This window comes from Delphinus delphis, unplaced genomic scaffold (assembly GCF_949987515.2).
Source record: "Delphinus delphis unplaced genomic scaffold, mDelDel1.2 scaffold_424, whole genome shotgun sequence".
NCBI lineage: Eukaryota > Metazoa > Chordata > Mammalia > Artiodactyla > Delphinidae > Delphinus > Delphinus delphis.
Window position 1 is genome coordinate 1 of NW_027193045.1, and position 20,065 is coordinate 20,065.

General features: G+C 50.9%; 1 protein-coding gene across 3 annotated transcripts in view; it reads left to right on the top strand.

Annotated features, from left to right (window-relative positions):
- The first annotated feature begins 5,242 nt into the window (after positions 1–5,242).
- Positions 5,243–20,065, top strand: part of LOC132419362 (plexin-A4) — a 97,587-nt gene continuing 82,764 nt past the window's right edge. For all 3 annotated transcript variants that reach the window (XR_011246345.1, XM_069540398.1, XM_060003285.1), the window contains exons 1-4: positions 5,243–5,314; positions 15,299–15,422; positions 16,144–16,297; positions 17,551–17,650. Coding sequence is in view for 2 of the 3 variants with exons in the window: in XM_069540398.1 (XP_069396499.1) it covers positions 15,357–15,422; positions 16,144–16,297; positions 17,551–17,650 (320 nt within the window). In the remaining variant the exon portion in view is untranslated. The remainder of the gene's footprint in view (positions 5,315–15,298; positions 15,423–16,143; positions 16,298–17,550; positions 17,651–20,065) is intronic.

The window sequence follows — 20,065 nt, forward strand, 5'->3', positions numbered from 1 at the left end:
TTCCAAGACCCTCCCCTGTGCCTCTTGGAAGGGGTGGGAGGTGAGGAACATTTCTGGGTAGAACAAGGCTGTGACATTTTTTTTCCAAATCAGGAAACGGAGGTCCAGAGCCTGAGAGTGAGAGATGCACTTACATGACAACACACGATAAGAGACATTCATCCCGAACACCTTTGTCCATTTGAGATTAAATTGAAAAGAGTAAACGATGCCTATCTTTTCACTCAGGGATCTCAGACTATTTCATACACATGAATTTGTTATCGGTCTACCAACAGAAAGCTTCTGCCCCTTGACCCAGGCTGCTGGGAAGGTAATAGGTGTTCTTACGTCTACCCAATAGTTGTTTTTTTATTATTGTTTCTTTTACTGTGGTAAGATACACATCGCATAGAATTCGCCATCTTGACATTTAAGTGTTCAGTAGCATTAAGTGCATTCTCATTGCACGGCAACCGTCTCCACCATCCTTCTCCAGAATGCTTTTCTTCTTCCCAAACTGAAACTCCAGACCCATTAAACACCAACTCTCCATTCCCTTTCCCTCAGCCCCTGGCAACCCCTTTCTACTTTCCGTCTCTATGAATTTGACCATTCGAGATCTCGTATAAGTGGAATCACGCAACATTTGTCTTTTTCTGACCGGCTTATTTCACATAGCGTAATGTTTTCAAGGTTCATCCATGTGGTACTTTGGGTCAGAATTTCCCTCCTTTTTAAGGCTGAATGATATTCAATTGTATGTATATCCCACATTTTATTTATCCATTCGTCTGTCCATGGACACTTGGGTTGCTTCTACCTTTGGGCTATTGTGAATAATATTGCTGTGAACATTGGTGTACAAGTTCAAGTCCCTGCTTTTCATTCTTTGGGGGTAGCTACCCAGAAGTAGAATGACCAGATCATACGGTAAATTCTAAGTTTAACTTCTTGAGGATCTGCCAAACTGCCCAATAGGTTTTTGCATAACGCCGACAGAACGTGCCGGGAAGACTACCCTACCCGAAGCCCCCCACCCATTCTCCCCCAGCACAGTGTAAGTACCCACAGGGGTCCTGAGAGGTGGTGGAGCTCCTGTCCCTAGAAGCAGTGAGGGAGCTATTGCAGCTGCATCGATCAGCACCTCTCCTGGAGTCCGGTGGCCACAAGGGGACAGACCTCACTTGTTTGTGGTCCCCGAGACCATCCATCACTAGGATACAGTCATCTCTAGATAGGTCACATTGCCGTCTGATTTGTTCTCCAGGCAGAAGACCCCGCCCCATGACTTTCTTTTTTCACCTCTTCCTGTGGTCGGAATTCCCTCACTCAGCTAATTAGCACTGTAGCGTAAGACTTTAATCAGCGTTGGGTGGTTTCCGTTAATTGTGTGGCTCTGCATCTGGAGTGGTTTGTGTTCCAGGGTCAGGAGAGGAGCCGGCTTTGCTTGGTGTAAGGCGTGGGTGGAGGATCTAGGTATCTGGGGAGAGAGAATCACAGCGCCAAGGTGGCTCCGAATCCATCTGGCCACCTGTGCAGCTTACCAGCAAGGTGTGGACGGTAAGCAGAGCCATTCGGGTAAAGAATTGCACCCAGATAAATGATGGGCTGAATCTAATTTTCAAAAGTGATTTAAAGTGTCAGGCAAATTTCTGATGCTTTCCAGAATTACACGCGGAATGGGGAGTGAGGCAAAGCAATGATGTAGATTGGGATATTTGGGGTCAGTCTGGGCGAGCGTGGCCGTGCCGGAGAATACTGTCTGATGGTGGGACTTTGGAAATTTCCCTGGGCCTGGTTTTCTTTGGGAAAGTCCTGGAAAGGTGAAGGGGTGGGTGGCACTCAGCTTTCAAATGATGGTAACCCTTCTACATGGACTGTCAGAATCCTGGCGGTTTCCCGGTTTTAGCATCCATGCTTTGAAAAGAATGGAGAAAACCTAGATAAATTTCAGAAGAGTAATAAAAAATGACTGAACGTACAGATAGAAAGAGCCTATAAGAAAAGATGAAAGGAAGTTGGGTAGCATAATAACTTCCCAGGACTTACGTCCCTGTCCAACAGGGATCCACCCTGATGAAAAGCAAAGAAAAGTAGGTTTTACCAACTGTAGGTGGTAAAAGCCCTGAATAAGTCTAAGAAGCTGGGCCAAGAGGAAGCAGTGAATGGTTTCGGGGCAGACATCCCAGTTCAAGGAGGAAATGATGTGATCAAGGTAATAAGGGAGAAAAGCTCTTCCAGGCGTTAAACTCCTGACCGAGCTCACGAGGCCTCGGAAGAGCAGTTTGGGATGACGAGGGGGAGAGGTAAAGCGGCAACGCGAGGAAGAATGGGTATTAATGACAAAGATGACAATAAGAGTTAACTGTCACTTGCAATGTGCTTGACCATTTACAAGGCTGTTTCAAACCTCTTGGGTCATCTGTGCTTTGGGAAACTCTGTGAATTAAGGGGGATTTTTATCTCCACGTTGAAAGATGAGAAAAAATGGGAGTCAGAGACAATAGGATCTCATTGCCAGTAAACGGTGAAGTCAGAATTTGCACCCAGCTCTGCAGGCTCCTACTCTGTTTCCAACCAAATGAAAATGACTCTTGTTTAAAATCGAGAGACGAAGGACTTTACAATTCCAGGTATTGGCATTATTAAATGCCAGTTGCAAGATATTTTTAGACATCTGAATGCAAAGGCTTTGGAGAAGATCCGGTTCAGCAAGCAGCTGGCTCTTTTTGTGTTGTACACCCCAGAACCCCATGGCACGGCCGTCGGAGACAGATTATGGAACATGTCAGTGGGAGAAACCAGGGAGGATATTAAGTTCAGACCAAGAAAATGCTTTTGCTTGAACAAGCCATGATTTCCTCTTTAAGCCTGTGCAAAATATGGAGTGCTAGACAAGCAGCCGGAACATATGAAAACATTATTATGTACTTGTGTTACCAACTTTCAGCATCTTTGGCCCCTTTTATTACTTTTTTCAGCTCTAGGCATCAAGTTTTGAAAGATTTTTGCCTACTAAACAAACTGTATTTATTAAGTAATAATATATGTCCTATTTTTAGTATGGGAAATACATCACAGAGTATGCAAACCAACAGAAGACAGCAACAATCCAATTTTCATTAGGCTTTTGGAAATATTGAAAGTAACTGTGGACCTCGTTACCACTCATGAATTCCTAGGAGTCCAGCTCCTTTGGGCACCATTATTTATATGCTCACATGACCAGTGTGTCTATGCCCATTTAAGGGGTAGGGAAGGCAATTAAAGAGGCAACAGGAGGAGGGTCAGTTCCTGACTGTGTGTAGAGTCGGTGGTGGTGGTGGGGGGGTAATCTGCAAGAGTCTGATTGTCAGGACCAGTTACAAAAGCGGGAAGGTGGTATGTCGGCAGAGCCAAGGCATGGCCCAGGCTGATTGCATGAGCAGTAATAAAAGGAAAGATAAAATTCCAAATGTGCAAAAAGACATCTGAGAATGTGGAGAAAGGGCCACCAAGGCCAAGGGCAAAGTTATAGGAACAGGAGCAGGAAGCTAAAAGGTACCTTGGAAAAAGTAAAAATACACGGTGGTCATTAAGATCACTCGATGGGCACTTGAGAAAACAGAAAAGATATATAAAGGGAAGAAGAAAATTAAGGTGGAAAGGATAAAGGAATCATGTGGGATTTGAAAATAATAATTAATTCTTAATTAATTCCAAAAGAGAGCTTCGAGACTAATTGAGCAGACTCTGGTGCCAGTTCGCCCGTGCACGAGTTACACGTAGCCTCCGCCAAGTGGTACATAATTTGATGGAGGCAGACCAGGAAGCAGCAGGGAAAACGCAGCCTCTGCGTTTGCTCGTGAAGCACAGAGGCTCGACCAGGTCAGCGTGATGTATGCTTCTTCGTGTCTACTGTCTGATGGCAAGAAATTAAAAAGGACGACCAGCTCAAACTCTCTTAGCTCAAGCTGAAAGGTTAGCTAAGAAGTCCTCCATCGAGATAAAAAGGTATTCCGAATGGAAAAGAATGATTACAAAGAAAACCCAAAACCTTTTGTGAAGAAGAAACTGGCAAAAGTGGAGAAGAAAGACCAAGGCTATAGGAAGAAAATTAAAATTCCATTTGATCCTGTGTAGCGTTATTAAGTACCTCCTACGTCTCAGGCCCTGAGAAATCATGTCAAAAGACATCAGGGCAAAGCTACGTTGGAGGGGGCTTCCTGGGTGGCGCAGTGGTTGGGAGTCCGCCTGCCGATGCAGGGGACACGGGTTCGTGCCCCGGTCTGGGAAGATCCCACATGCCGCGGAGTGGCTGGGCCCTCAGCCGTGGCTGAGCCTGTGCGTCCGGAGCCTGTGCTCCGCAACGGGAGAGGCCGCAACAGTGAGAGGCCCGCGTACCGCAAAGGGAAGAAAGAGAAAGGAAAAAAAAAAAAAAGCTACATTGGAGAACAAAGAAATTCAAAAGGTCTTTAGGAGTATGCAGGAAATAGAAGCATTTGGGCTAAACAGAAATGTCATGTGGAACATTTTACATTAACAAGCTGCTGGTGAAAGCTAAGATAAAGTTTTGGGGTTGGAGAGGAAGCCTCCAGTCATGAAAAGAGTGTGGGTAGGAAGAGAAATAGCAACAGCTGCTCTTTGAAAGCACCAGAGTGAACAACTTTATGAGCCAGTTGGCCAACATTATGAGAAAGAGAGAGCGAGCAAGTGTCCCCTGCAGAGCGAGTGGGTTATACCTTGTTAACAAGAGAGACAAGGGTCTTGGACTCGGGTTCAGCGCTCTCTGGAACCACAAAAAGATTGAAACCTGAAGGAGAAGTTCTGGGAAGGGGCAAAACACTTTAAGGCAAAAGAGAAACAAGAACAGAGAAAGAAGCAGCATTTGAGTTTATTACATTGATAAGAGATAAATATGTGATGAATGGCACGTTTGTAGAGATAGTTGGGGGTTGGGGTGGTGGGAAAATTTCAATGTACATGTTATAAATATCTCTGATAACAATGTGACGTGAATTCTGTGGAGTCTATTCCCAGGGACTTCTAAGAAAATAACAGTTGGTTGTCTCCCCACGATGCTTATGGGCCACCTGCTCAAATATGATCCCTTTCGGTTCTGGGGCTCTAGGCCCCTTCCTGCTTCTACACGGTTTTAGGTGATACACCTGATAGGATGGCATGGCTTCTTGGTGAACTACTGGGTGTTCTGCAAAATCTTGACCACTGTCTCCCGTGTGGTCTTGTCCTAGCTCACCAGAGTCCCTGTGGAGTCCTGTGGTCAGTATCGGAGCTGCGGCGAGTGCCTTGGCTCGGGCGATCCCCACTGTGGCTGGTGTGTGCTCCACAACACGTGAGTACTGCTGGGCAGCTTCCTCCTGCCTCCCCTCCCCCGGTAATCCTCTCCGTCCTCGTCTTCTTCTCTATCACCACTCGCCTACTGTTTGACCTCTCCCTTCTCTCCCTCTCTTTTCTTACTCTTCCTTCTATGTATCCTTTGTAAATGTATCCTTTGTAAATCTTATCTCCCTTCTTTTGTTTATCTTATCTTTACCTTCTTTTGTTTATCTTTTGTAAATCTTATCTCCCTTCTTTTGTTCTGACTTCCCTTTAAATTGTCAACTTCCCATAAAAATATATGGAAATGTCAGCATGGGAATGATGAAGGGTCAGGATATGGGAATCACCCCGGATCATTACACACTGGAGGTCTGGAGGGAGATCTCTGGACATTTCTGGTTGCAATTTGACTGTAGACTGTAGACTGACATTCCAGGGCTAGACAGCAGGAAAAAGGCATTGGACTCCTTTCTTTTTTTAAAATAGTTTTTAATATGTATTTATTTATCTGGACAGTAGGGTCTTAGTTGTGGCACATGGGATCCTGACCAGGGATCAAGCCCGGGGCCCCTGCATTGGGAGCACAGAGTCTTAGTCACTGGACCACCAGGGAAATCCCTGGACTCTTTTCTCCAGGCTCACATGGGCCACGAAATCACGTGTGTGATGTCTACTGTCCAGTTAGTGATTTAACAGCCACTTAACAGACTTCAGTATCCCCCCAGAATCTTCTGGTATTTGAGGGGTAAGTTCAAGTGTGTAGCACCTGAGAACCCTCCTCCGCAGCCCTAACGCTCGTCTGGCTGTCAGAGCACCCTGCGCCCGGGTCACTAGACCAATGTTTGAAACCCTGGGCCAAGTGTTGGCCGATCCCCCTGTGTGGCTCTTCCTTGCGGGCTCCATTTTACTCTCTAGAAGTGGGAAGAAGGCAATGGTAGACAGTGGAGACATGGTAGTCTGATAAATGAACTGAGGGGTAGAAGTAGGGTACAGACAACCCCCCAGATGTGAGGGGAGAACAGAAAGCCTTTCTTAGGGGAGCCGAAGACCCTTGGCATTGCTGACTGGAGAAGCCAACAGTAGTTGGGCCCCACCCACTCTGTGGAATTTGGTCCCAGCCAAGCTATGGCTGCGGGAACCCAAGCTTCTAGTTAACACTTGAAACTTGACACGCTGTGAGTTGGACACAACTATTATAAACTAAAAAGAAGGACTTAAGTTTTCTTACTAAGAGCCTGAGCTGTATGTGACCAATGGCATTTACCGGTCATTTCCTGCCTCACGCCACCCCAGGAGTGCCTCTGAAAGTTAGACATGCCCTCTTCAATTCTAACACAACCTCTCCAAGGCCCCAGGATGGGCACCCTCCCCTCTCTAGGTGACAGTCTCAGGCATAATGAGACCTAGAGTTCACTAAGGAAAGGTTTGAAATCCCTCGGTTATGCTGTGATGGGAAAAAAACGGAGACCCATCGACCTACCCTGAAAAGCAAGTAACTTAGAGATGACCAGAAACTGGGTACAGCAGTGTACCCAAAGCTGTGTATCGTAACAGAGAGCAGTGGCGCCTAAGACTGGCCGCCATACAAGAGGATGGAAGAGATTGTATTCAGAATCCAGGTCAGCTCTGATCAACCCAGAGGAGCTGCCCAGATGATACTTTGCAAGGCAGAGGGGAAGTCGTTTTCTTTGTCCCACACAGTGAGCCCTTCAGAAAGGGACTGTGCTCCAGATCCATTGCTTCCTTGGGGGCCTTAGGCCAGCTGGCTTTCAGCTTGGCTAAGGATGGCTCAGCTGCTCCTGGCGTGAGGCTCTCACACCTGGCATCATTTAAGGGCAATCAGAAAAGCTGGCCCCCCTCTGACACTCTATGCCTGTGGGACCCAAAGGCCGGTCTCTGTGTCAGCTTTGATCCTGCCTGGTGATGTCGGCCAGCCCCACATAGCACTGAGCCCTGTGAAAAGCAGGGGCCCTGAGGCTCTGAGACGGCGGCAGGGGCGCTGTGGGTACGCCCACCTCCCCTCCCCAGAGCTGAGCTAAACAAGAATGACAGGAGGAGGTACGAGAGATTACTTCCTGTGTGGCCTCAGTTTCCCCTCAGCAACATGACACCTGCCTCCTGTCAGGCAGCAGAAAACAGGGGTGGACTGGGGTCAAGGTGAAGTGTGGACGGTTCACAAAGGAAGCCGTCAGCCTGCACTGGGAAGCCAGCCTCTCTACTCTCGTGGCCTAAAGAAAACAGTCATGGACGTGAACTCTGGGCATCTGCCACCAAGTCCAAATTCCACATTCCCCAGCTGTGCAGCCACCTGAGCCAGCACCGCAGCTCCGAGGTGCTCTGCCAGCTCAAGGTGTGGTTCTCTGCGACCTTGAGCCTCCTGGTTGTGGGATGGGCCTGGTGCTGGGGGCTGTGCTGACATGAAGCCCAACTCCCCCAGGAGGATTCAGCTCACGAGCGCCCTAGGCCCAGGCTGCCCGCCCACCGTGACACTCTGCACATCCATCCTGCCTCCCTCCCTCCCTCCCTCCCTCCCTCCCAGAGTTAATGGCCAGGAGAACCCCCTGGCCCACGTGGCCAGGTGAAGAAGAGTAGATGCCTGCATCTGCTAAGATGCTTGTAGTCAGGATATAATGTTTAATTTACATGGAGGGAGATAAACTGATGCTCAGTGTACAGTTTGGAAAGTTTTGATAAAAACCCAGGTAATCCACACCCCCATCAAGATGTACAATATTTCTTCATCCAGAAAGTACTCTCATGCCCCTTCCTAATTCTTCCCAATGGGCCTTTCTTTTCCTTTTCTGCTTAAGTTCAAGGCAAAGCCAGACATTGCTTCTCCTGTATGTCCGGTTTGCACCCCTTTTCATTTGAAACAGATGCCAACAGGACTTTCATGGCTCAGACTGATGCCTGAGGATGCGGGCCCAGCAGGAAGGAGGGCAGGCAGAGGCTGTGGGAAGGATGAGGGTGGCCAGAGAGCCTGCAGATGCTCCCCCTGGGGCGCCTGAGTTTACTAGGAAGGGAGGGAGGTGAAAAGTGCAGGGGATTTCATCACTTTGGAGGAGCACCATGCCCACACCCCCTGTGCCAGGCACTATGCTAGGCTCAGGGCATACAAGGGGCCTGCATTAGACCTTCTGCCCAGAAGCAAGTTCTTGGGAACCAGGCCTCTGGTCCAGGGATGGGGTGAGGGTTGCAGCCTGTGCTAGAATCAGCATGTTTGTCAGGTCCACGCCGCGGACAAGACCCTGTGCTACGTGCTACAGGGCCCAGCCAGCCTGCCCCAGGAAAACTGTGCAAAAGAGCATCAGAAACAGGGTTCCTTGTGGTGTCAAAATACATCCATTTTCTGTCACTTCTGCCAACCTTTCCCATGGTTGTAAGAAGTGAGAGGGTGGGGAATTTTGTGGGAAGAGAATGACAGCAGAAGCTCTGTGTGTGTGTGGGGGGGGGGGGGGACAGAGAGAGGACAGAAACAGAGACAGAGCAACAGGAGGAGAGAGAGAGCGTGCAGGCAGCTCAAGATGGGGCCCCAACCAACAGGTGGCTCAGGTGGCTGAAAGGGCTGTTTGTACCAGCAAGGGCACAGGTGGGCTGCAGACTGAAGGGGCTTAAGAAATGCTCATGTAATTGAAACCCTCCCTCCTGTTACTCACCCTCAGTTGTCCTGAGCACAGGCTTGCCAACCCAGTAGCACGGAGGGTCACCCCTGTTGCCCTCTCTTTCAGCCCCGGGCCCCAGCCCACAGGCTTGCTGGCTTCTAATGGTAATGACAGCTTCAACAAACTGTTTATTTGTCCATCACCTTGAGCCTTTGTTTGCAGGGCCATTGGGCCTGAGCCTATTCTGACTTGGGTGAAAGAAAGGAAAGGCTGCAGTGCCCCCACAGCCCTGAAGCCCAGCTTTCACCTGTCCTGGGCCTGGAAAGAGCCCTCCAACCCCCAGGTCCCAGCCCCCTCTCCCTCTTCCCCTCCCGTGCCCAGGCCAAGAAGCCCATCAGTCGCAGCAGGTAACGGGATCCCCCACAGACCTAGTCCCATCGATCGGCCCAGACGTTACCTTTCTTCAGCAGGGTCATCAGCGTCACTCCTGGGAGGCTCATGTAACTCAGGACACTGACAGGCGGAAGATAAGATCAGCTTTTATAAAGTCCTTCCCTCCCCCCTGGGACCCCTCCTCTTTGCAGATTTCTTCTCTTGGAAGGATGCCCTCCCTGGATGGCTTGGCATGGGTCACTGTTCAGGACTCACTTTATATAGTTTCTGCCAAGATGGAGAGAAGGAAAGGAGAGGAGAGGAAAGGAGAGGAGTGGAGAGGAGAGGAGAGGAAAAATGCTGCTACCTACACAGAAGGGATGGGTTAAAACTAAGAACCTGTCTGTGGACAGACCCAGTCTGGGCTCAGTTTCCTGCCATAAAATGGCAGTGAAGAGCCATCTTACAGCAACGCCTTGAAAATTAAGTGAGGGATGTGCAGGCAGCCCCCCGGGGGACTAGCTCTCGCTTCAGTGGCTGTGTAAGCAGAGGCTATGGGTCAGACCCAGGACCTCCTCCGTGGTCCCTGTCCTGCCGCTGTCCTCCCCGGGACTGGAGGGCTGTGATGGGGTGGCTGGGAGAAACCCGCCGCTGGGAAGTCTTCCTTCCCAGACAGTCTTCAGCAGCCATGGTGTGGCTGTCCAGCGGCCACCTGGGAAAGGGCAGAGAGAGAAGTTTGTTCCACAGTCACACTAAATGTCCCCTTAATCAAGTCCAAACTGATTCCAAAATGCCAGTCCTTTTGTGCTGCTTCTTAGCGTATCCCATAGCCTGGTTTTATGTTTATTTTAATTTTTTAACCTGTATCCAAGGGCTACTGAATACTCACCCGTTAAGGCAATGATCTCTCCTTGGGCTCTTTGCAGGATGTCTACACGGTCGTGAGGAATTGTTCAGATCCACTTCTGCCCAGCAAACTCTTTGCAGTCTATGCTGTGGCCTTCCCTGACTCTTTGCGAAAAATTTATCAGCCTCTGGTCCAGAGGAAAGAGTCCCAGACAAGATCCTAGTGTATTTGAATTTTTCTCGCCCCAGCTCAATAGATACAGAACCAATCCACAGGGGATTGGTTCCAGGACCCACAGCGGGTACCAAAATCCATGAACGTCAGATCCCCTAGTTGGCCCTCTGTATCTGTGGTTCCACATCCTAGAGTCACGGTACTGAAAGGCCTCACCTGGTCCGTGCCCTTCATATAAGAAACCCCTTACACACCATGTGCCTAGAAGGCCTCCCTTTATTATCCAGTCTGCCTTCCTCCAGGCTACACATGCCACCTGCCCATTTCTGGGGGCATTCCTGAAGAGGGCAAGGGTAACGATGTTAGGAAGCCCAGTCTCTTCCCTCGTCAGGGTTCCCAGATGTGGAGACAGTGATCGGAGAGCCCCCGTGATCTCCAACTTGAATAAGGTTCCTCTTACCTTTTCTGTGAAGGGCATTTAGGGAGCCCTACCCCATTTGTTTCCAACCTCCTCATGTTCTAAACACAGATTCCCCAAATACTGCACTTCAAGCACAGGCCATGACCAACGTGGAGTGTTAAGGATGGGGGATCACCTACAGGGAGAAGCAAGGAGCCAGTTCTGATATCCGAGGCTGGTAGACCCGCACTACCTGGAGGGCCTGGAGAGACGGACCAGCGGTGGTTTCCCCCATCTCCACTGCGGTTTGGAGGCTCGCCCAGGCCGGACTCACAGAGAGCCCCACTTCCAAATGGAAATTTGCTTGCCCAGCCAGCAGCGCTGGGAGTTAATATTTCCATCACTGTATTTAGGAATTAATTTCTAGAGAACTTAATCACCACCCCTTTCCCTCTCCCTCACCCCCTTCCTTTCTCCATTCCTCTCCCTTCTAATTTTCCACTTGGCTGGGAATTCTCCAGCAGTGAAAGTTCAGGCTTAGGGGAGGCGGTGGTAGCTGCTTCTTTAGAGAAGATAATCTCATTGGAACCACTGACTTGAATAATAACCCCTCCAGGGGCCAGGACCTTTGTCCCCAAGGGCTTTTAGCACCTCTGAACTGGAGCTGGAGGACCAACTGCAGAGAAAGTGGAGGGAGAAGGGGAGGGATGAAGAGCCTAGGGGGGCCAGACTCCAGTTCTGGGACCCGGGCTGTGTTCCTGGAGCCTGCTTCCTGCTGGCCACCTGTAGGTCTGCGATTCCTGGGGGTGGCAATGGTGCTGGCAGGGATGACTGTCTGGAAACTCAAAGCCATATAGCATGCACTATTTGAGTCCTGCCTGGAAAATGGATGAAGCAGGGTCTTCCGCCATGTCCAAGGTGTCCCCACAGTGGATTGCAAGGACGTGCTTTTGGAAGTACCTGGAGCCCCTTTGAAGGAAACATCTAAGCCCCCCGACCCAGGGGTCATGAATTAACCCTTTGCACATTCCCTAGCTCTTGCCTGACCTAATGGAAAATCATAGTCCCAGAAGAGCAGGAGGCCATTCCCCTGACAGACCCTTTAAGAACTCAGAAGGAATCCATTCTTCCCCTACATTTTTCTATCACTTCGAAGGTCAATTGTCTGTGCTTTTGAACATTTGTAGCTTCCGCCCTCATGGGCCCTGAGGGATAGTAGAAATGTCAAAACACCCCTGACACTGACCTTAAACTTGACTTTCCATGAAGAGAGCTGAGTTCTCAATACCCTTTGACAGCTAGGAAGAAAGCAGAGCTACAGCCCAGACTACTCTTTTTTTCCTCTTTGCTCCCTCCTGCCATCTGGGGCTCCCCCTCCGTCATTAAGAGGAAAAGCGCTGCAGCCATTGCTGTCTTTTCCTCTTTGATTTGCCCTGTGGTCCAGTCTGGGAGGAGATCTGTGCTTCTACATCAGCTGCAGTTTCGGGGGGTTGGATGGGAAAGCAGAGGAGGGATGGGGTAATACTAGGTTTCATGGAGGACTTATTATGTATGAGCTATGCTCTGTTCTAAATGCTTTACTTGCATCATCTCTTAACCCTCATGATAACCCTATTAGGTAGGTACTATTTTGTCCCCATTTTATAGATGAGAAAACTGAGGCAGCAAAGAGGTTAAGTAATTTGCCCAAGATTACACAGTTAGATGGGATGTTTAAAATTGTAAGCCACGGGTGGCTTCCCTGGTAAGACCTAAATCTGCGGGAGATGATACCTGTTTAGTTGTGGGCTCTCGGGAGCCATGGAAAGATGCAGCCTCATGAACTCTGGGAGCAGAAAACCATGCAGATAGACCTTGTCTTGAGATCCCTCAACCAAGTTCCTTTGTACCTCCTGCAAGAGAGAAGGAGTTGCCTCTTTTCTCTCTGGACTCTATTTGGTAACTTCAGGTGATGTTTGGGCTGAAAGCAGCTTCATTTTTCCTCTCTGCATAATTTAATCAAAGACATTTTTCAGATCTACTGATTGCTCTTGGAAATAGGAACTTCAAAGTTGGGGAGTCAGTGAATAATTGAAGTCTGTACCAGCTCTCTGGGTCTGCTGTTAATGGGAGTAATAACACTATTAATAGTGATGTCAGTGCAGACACCCTGGAAAAGTCCATAACATTAGCTTAATGACCGGAGGTAATGAAGTCCTCGCAGAGGAGCTAGCCTGGTAAATTAACTTCCCAGACTTTTAGGCAGATGCCCTTGTTGTCATGGGTCTGCTAGAACAGCCTGGGGGTGCCTTGGAGACAAACACACTCACATCTGACCTTTCACCCTTGGGATGAGATTCCTGGACGGGTCCTGGAGAATTCACAAGTCTCAGTAGTATTCAAAGTGTTTCCAGTGGCAGGCAAAAACAGCGATTAGCATAGAGAATAAGATTGAGAGGACATTTTTAAATTGCCCTAAGCACAGAAGGGGACATCAGGATGGCAAGGAAAATGGGTTTAGTCTAGAAGCTTCAGGGAGGTGGAGCGCAGTGGGTGAGTGGAGGCTCCAGAGTCCATCTGCGTTCATACAGGCTCCCTCTGACTAGCTGATGACCTTGACCAAGTGACTCACTGCTCTCTGTAGTTTCCTGATCTGTAAGGTGGGGTTTAAAATGGTTACCTACCTCCCATCATCTCTGGGAGAGCTCAGTGACATAAACTGTAAGCCCCTTATCACAGTGCCCAATAAGAGCTCAATGACTAGTAGCCATGATTATTTTATTCAGAATTGTGTTTTATTTCTGCATTACACATCCACTTTACTCCAAGGTCATCCTTTCTGTCCATATCTCCCCTTTAATCAACGCCTTCAGTGATTTCTCAGCTAAATTCTCCTCTCAGACCCTCCACTATTAGGCCATCCCTCCCACCGAGGCCAGGATGCAGTCTCATGAACTCCGGGAGCAGCGAACCACGCAGATAGACCTTGTCTTGAGATCCCTCAACGAAGTTCCTTTGTACCCACAGCAGGAGAGAAGGAGTTGCCTCTTTTCTACCTGGACTCTGTTTGGTAACTCCAGGTGATGTGGACGGCATACTTCCTTCCCCGTGGCTGGGAGGAGAGGCCCCCGCAGGTTTCCTCTGTGCCTTGAGAGTCACCCCGAGAGCAGCTCAGGGTATCCAGGTGCCCCTCTCCCCTCACCTTTTACCCTACCCCTCACCCTCTGCTTCTTGAGACAGAGGTTCCCTTCCATATCCCTGGCTGTTCCCTTCCCTACTCAGCTCCTTGCCCGGTGCTTCCTCCGCTCCTGCAACAGCCCCTGACATCCTCCCTTCTCGGCAGAGTCTCTCCTCTTTAACCAAAAGAGATCAGCACTCAGGAGGGATTTCCCTGCAGTCCCATCTTACCTCAACACGTCCCTCTGAGGACCCTGCTTTCCCTCACTGCCACCCCACAGCAGAATCAGTAGCCCAGAGGTTCCAAATCATGGCCACTCAGAGCAGCTCCATGTTCACCAGGCCTGTCCAGCTTGGATTAAATACTGTTTCCTGAAAGTCAAATACCTCCGAGCAGTCAACTCCCACTGGAAGGCAGGGCAAGCCCTGGCCCCGGCTGAGAGCTTAAGTGCCTTCCCCTATGTGTGATGTGTGCATTTGGGTGACCACCCTGACTTTTACGGGCATCTTTCACAAGCCTCCATCAGTTACGACCGTAAGATCCCAAGTCACCTGGATGTGATCCACTGATGACAAGGCACACTTTGAACAATAATAGGACACGGACACTAGGCAATAGCGAACCTTCTACAGCAGTGATGCTGGGCCATGGGGCTGGGATTCGGACCCAGCGCAGCCTGGCTCCAGAGCGTGCTCTGAACTTCTACCCTCGGCAACTCTGATCCCTCCTCCCCTCCCTCCTGCCCACCTATGTTTACCTTCTGTCTGCTGGGCAGGAGATATGCAGGGGATTCCAGAGTAAGTCAGGCATAGTTTCTTCTTTTGAGAAGTTCACACTTGGTAGGAGAGGGCTGCGCTTAGCCTAATAATTGTCATATAGTCTAAGAAGTTCTAGACGGGGGGAAACACCAAAGTGCTCTTAACGTTGCCCGGGGTGGGAGTGGGTTGGTGGGAAGAGGGACCCACGGCAGATGCATTATAGTTGAACCATGTCTAGAGGGACAGGTAGAAGTTGGAATGGGGAAAAATGTGGCGAGAGGGCAGTGCAGACAGAGGAGCTGGCGTGCACAAAGCCGAGGAAATCGGAAAGAGGAGATACGTGGAGAGAACGGTCTCGGTTTGCGAAGGGGGGCGCTGAGGCTGAGTGGGGAGGGGGAATAGACAGGACTTCCAGCTCTTTCTGTGAATGAGGAGGCCCTGAGGGTACTCGGGGGTGACTCTCAGGGTTTCGCATGTGACAACCAGTGATTGGAATTACCTTCTTCTTCCAGTTTGGGCTTGATGGGGGAGGACCAGGCTGGAGGAAGGAACCAGAAGGTTAGTCCTGGGCATGCTCAGTTCGGACATGTCCTAGGAGCCGCTGGCAATGCCTGACCTCCGCGCCGGCCCCTCGCTGGACCAGCGGTCTCCTCCTGAATCCCTGATCCGTCGCTCTGTCATTCCCAGGTGCACGCGGAAGGAGCGCTGTGAGCGGTCCAGAGAGCCCCGCAGGTTCGCCTCTGAGATGAAGCAGTGCGTCCGGCTGACCGTCCATCCCAGCAACATCTCCGTCTCTCAGTACAATGTCCTGGTAAGGCTGTGGGACCGGGATCCACAGACGTCGGAAGAGCCTTCCCCCCCGCCGCCCAAAAGGGCCTCAGCCCAACACCCCTCAGGAGGGCTGGGCCTAGCTGGCCCGCAAGGCCGCTCCAGAGCAGGGCAGGGGTGTTAAGGAATGTGTCCCCGGGGATGGAAGATGGGGACGTTTGCAGGACTATCGGGGAAGAGGCTTTACGCGCAAGGGGTAGAAAGACAGGGAAAACTGACACCAGAAATGACTGGAAGTGTGACCAAGAGGGGGAAAGTGTTGGGAGCCCTATCCTTGTCTTTGAGATGGGAAAGATGTATGTGCAGAGGGAGAAAAGGGGGCGGTGGCGCCCACATTCTTGCTGGGCACCTGCTGGTTGGTGTTGCCATTTTCCAAAGTTGGGGATAACGGAGGGGAGCCTGACCGGCAGTTCCTCAGGGCCTCAGTCCTGCCCAGGGCCTCTCTCCACCTACAGATCCCCTAAACGTTCTGTTTCCTGGGGCCAAATCCATTCAGATGCTTATTTCTTTTGTCTCTGTCTCTTACCATCCCACCACCTTCTCTGTCCTCTCCTGTCGTAAACTGGGTCTCTTCTGTCTGTCAATATTGCCTCACGCTTTTCTTTCTTCTCTTTCTCTCTGATCTCTCTTGCTCTCCCTCTTTCTTCCTTTATTCCATACCTTCTTTTTCCCATGTATCTCTCCCCCTGCCTGGCTGTTCATAGCTGGTCCTGGAGACGTACAATGTCCCAGAGCTGTCAGCTGGTGTCAGCTGCACCTTCGAGGACCTGTCAGAGATGGACGGGCTGGTGGTAGGCAGTCAGATCCAGTGCCACTCCCCAGCAGCCAAGGAGGTGCCCCAGATCATCACGGAGAACGGTGAGTGGTCCCCAGGGGCAAAGCGGGGTGGCAAGTCCTTCCTCCCGCCGCCTGGATGATGAGAACTCAGGACAGACACGCGGGATCGAGGGAGCGCACAGGAGGGGAGGGTCAGAGGAAGCGGCGTGCATTGGTAGGGGTGTCACAGAAAGAGGGGGATGGAGTGTCCCTCCGCTGCCTTTGGAATTGAAACCAGGTGAGCGTCCAGGAGTCAGCCTCACCCTGGGTGGGGAGCGGTGCCAAGAGGGTGGGAGAGGGAAAGGCCAGTGCAGTGGCAGAGTGTGCCGGTCAAGTTCAGAGGTCATGCTGGAGCATGAGAGGGCCGTCATGGAGGGGCACGGGAGGAGGGATGGGGTGCAGGGGTCATCTGCTTCCTTACCCCCTGCCTGCACTGCTGGGTCTCTGACCCTGAACCGTTGCCCCTCCCACCCCCGCCCCGCCTCCCCGGAGCTTCCTGTTGCTGGCCGGCTGCCACGAGAAGGACGAGGTGGACAGAGGCCCAGCGCTGAGAGGGACAGGCCTGCCTGGGCAGCCTGATTCCATGTTGGCCCTCCCATTTGGGCTTGTCACATTTGTTCCGAGCTGATTGATTAATGAGCCTCTCAGGGAAGGCACAGAACAAGGGGCCTGGGGTCAGGGCTGTGAATTAAACATGGGCCCCAGCTCCTCCGTGGTGCCAGCTGAGGATTCCAGGGATGTCTGCCCGAATGGAGCCCACCAGACGAGGGGGTGTCCGCACAGGGTCTTTCCTTGCAGAGATGGGGAACGAGCTCGTGAGCGCTCACACACCCACGTGTAAAACCTCTGGCATAATTTGTGGCAGCGTTGCCAAGAGTCTGTGTGTTTCTCCTGGTAGCTAATCAATGTGTGTATTTGTAATTCTGTGAGGGCTGCATGGACATCATGTATGTGAATGCACATTTGAATACCTGTCAGAGTGTGTGTGTGTGTGTGTGTGTGTGTGTGCGCGCGTGCGTGTGCGCGTGTAGACAGGAAAGGACCTGGTGAGTGAATGAGAGGTGGGTGCCGGGAATACAGTGTGGAAGGAGAAATAGACCAGAATCACCCCCTGCAGCTGTTCTCGGGGTTGTTCTGGGACCGGGCCCGACTGAATCCGAATCCGGTTAGAGCTGAGCACACCCCCTGGAGAGGGGGCTCCCCTTTGCCAGGGTGCATTACTCTCAGTGGGACCTGACACGGGGCAGTGGCCGTCCCCCACCCCACCTCCACCTCATGGCTGGCTCCGCCCACAGGGGACCACCATGTCGTCCAACTGCAGCTCAAGTCGAAGGAGACAGGCATGACCTTTGCCAGCACCAGCTTTGTCTTCTACAACTGCAGCGTCCACAATTCGTAAGTACCCCTCCAGCCTCACTCAGCTCCCTGTTTCTGGGGTCAAAGTTCATCCAAAGATAGAAGATCCCACCACTTTCCCAAGGACTTACCATCTAGAGGCCCTGTAAGGCGACCTCCCTCACCCCCAGAAGAAGGGAGACTCCCTTCTCTGGCACCCACAGGGTTAATGGGAAGAGGCTAGAACGGGCAGCGTGATAACCGGTGGGCTGGGGAACTCCAAGTCCCTAGCCCTTACATCTTCTCTGGCGTAAGTCTGCTAACGTGATTCACTTTCCACCATCTGTTGAGGAGGGGGCTGCTTATTACCTGGAGAACAGAGCGGCCAGCACCCCAGGTGAGAAGAGGGGGCTGGGGAGGAAGAGAAGGCCCCACGTGTGTCCAGGCAGTGGTCCAACAAGTCACCTGAATGAACGCTCAGCTCTGCACAGTCCCCTGCAGGCTGGGTCGGGACTCAGGCTGGCCACGGTCAGAGGCGGGCTTCAGCCTGGGGTGGGCTTCTAGCTCTGGCTCCGGCTCCAGCTCTGGCTCTGGCTCCAGCTCTGGCTCTGTTTGACTGAAGCCTCCGCTTCCCAGGGGAAGCCACGGGCGACGGAGGCTTGGGCTCTAGAGTCAGACCAGCTAGGAAAAGTAACCCTTCTGTGCCCCGGTATCCTCTGTAAATGAGGAAATAATAGTCCTCCTGCTGGGGCGTCACCCAGATATTTAACAGCTGACGTGGCGAGGGCACGGTCCCCTCGGCTGGGACATCGCTGCTTGCCGCCTGCTCATCAGCCCTGCTCAGCCCGCAGGCTGGCTGCGAGGGCTAGAAGAGCTATTACAAAGAGAGCGCTTAGAGCCATGTCTGGCCGACTGTTTAGGCAACTGTACATTTTACTGTTACTATATTATGATTTCCTCTCCAAAGTGATGGGCCTGCATAATATTGAGAAGGTACAAACGTGTCTTTCACCATAGAAACCTTTCTTCAACCAAAATTAGGTGTGAAAGCCCAGTATACAAAATAGACGGAAGCAGGAGATGGTTGAGGGTCGAGGAGACCTGGAACCCCTCTGTCTAGGAACCCCATGCATCTCACAGTCTCCAGAGAAGCTCCACGGAACCCCCAGGGTTCCATAGAGCACAGTTTGAAAGCCATAGAACCTGATCTCAAAAAGCTTTGCTTGCTTTAATATAATGTTCTGTTTTCTTCTCCTTATAGGACAAGCTAGTTAACATAACCATAGATATTTGGGGCTCTAGGCTGGTGGGCTCTGTCTGGTTATGACAGCTGTGAGTCCAGAGCTGTGGCTCTCTTGGGCACCCCAAGTAAGAGGCAGCCAGTCCTCCCAGCCAAACTGCTTCGACATTGGAATTCTCTTCCTGCTTCTTCCCACAGAGCTTGCCGTGTCTTTACCACATGGTGACCTAATCCCTCACTCCCCTTTTGCCCCTCTAAGAAAGTAGAATAGGTAGATGAAACCATATTTGAAGTTTCCATTCAGTCCGTAAAATGATTTTAAGCATCCTGTATGCAAGACAGTGTGTTACTCATTAAACAAGGAGGATCAAACATAAATAAGATGCAAAGACACGATCTCTGCCCACCAAGGATCGTGGCCTGGTGGACCAGTGGATGAACAGGACAATGAATAAGTAAAATATAATACAACAAGACCAGTACTGTTCCAGAGCCAGAAACAAGAGGGTGAATAGGATGAGGGCCCCAATGAGACCAACTCTCCGTTGGTCAAAGAAGGAAGAGGAGGTGATGAGGTAGAGGAAATGCTACTCCAGGTAGAAGGACAGCACGGGGAGAGCATGGGCTGTTCTTGGCTGAAGCACCAGACACACGTGGGGACAGTGGATCTAGACACCACAGAGGCCTTGGCCTGCATGGCAAGGCATCTGGGTTCGACCCTTTGGAAGAAGGGAACCATGTTGGGTTTTAAACAGGAAGTAGCTTTTATAAAGTTGCCTGTGTTTCCTGGGAATGGTGAGTAGATGTAGGGTTGCCAACTCTGCCCATCACACTGAGGGGGTAGCCTCAAGACCTTCCTCTGCAAAGGTGTGTCCATGTGGGTCCTTGTCAGCAGAGACGCTGGAGTCAATTTGAATTGAAAGTCAATTTCACCGTTAGTCCTAACTCTCATGGGTTCTCTGGATGAGCCCCTCTACTCCAGACTTCATTGTTTCCCGATTCAGCAAAGGAGGGCATCATCCTATAAAAAGGAAGGTGGCTGATGAGGCTCTTGGGGGGTCGGGGTTGTCAGCTACCTGAGTGAAGGCGGAGGCCAGAGACTCTTGGCTTCCTGAGGACTTGGAGAGAAAAGGGATGGATTTTTCCAAGATCTCCTCTTCCTGAGTGTTTGAAGGTGGTTTCTACTAGTATGAAAACGTGTTTTGCTCGGCCCTAGAGTCCTGGGCTTTCTGCTT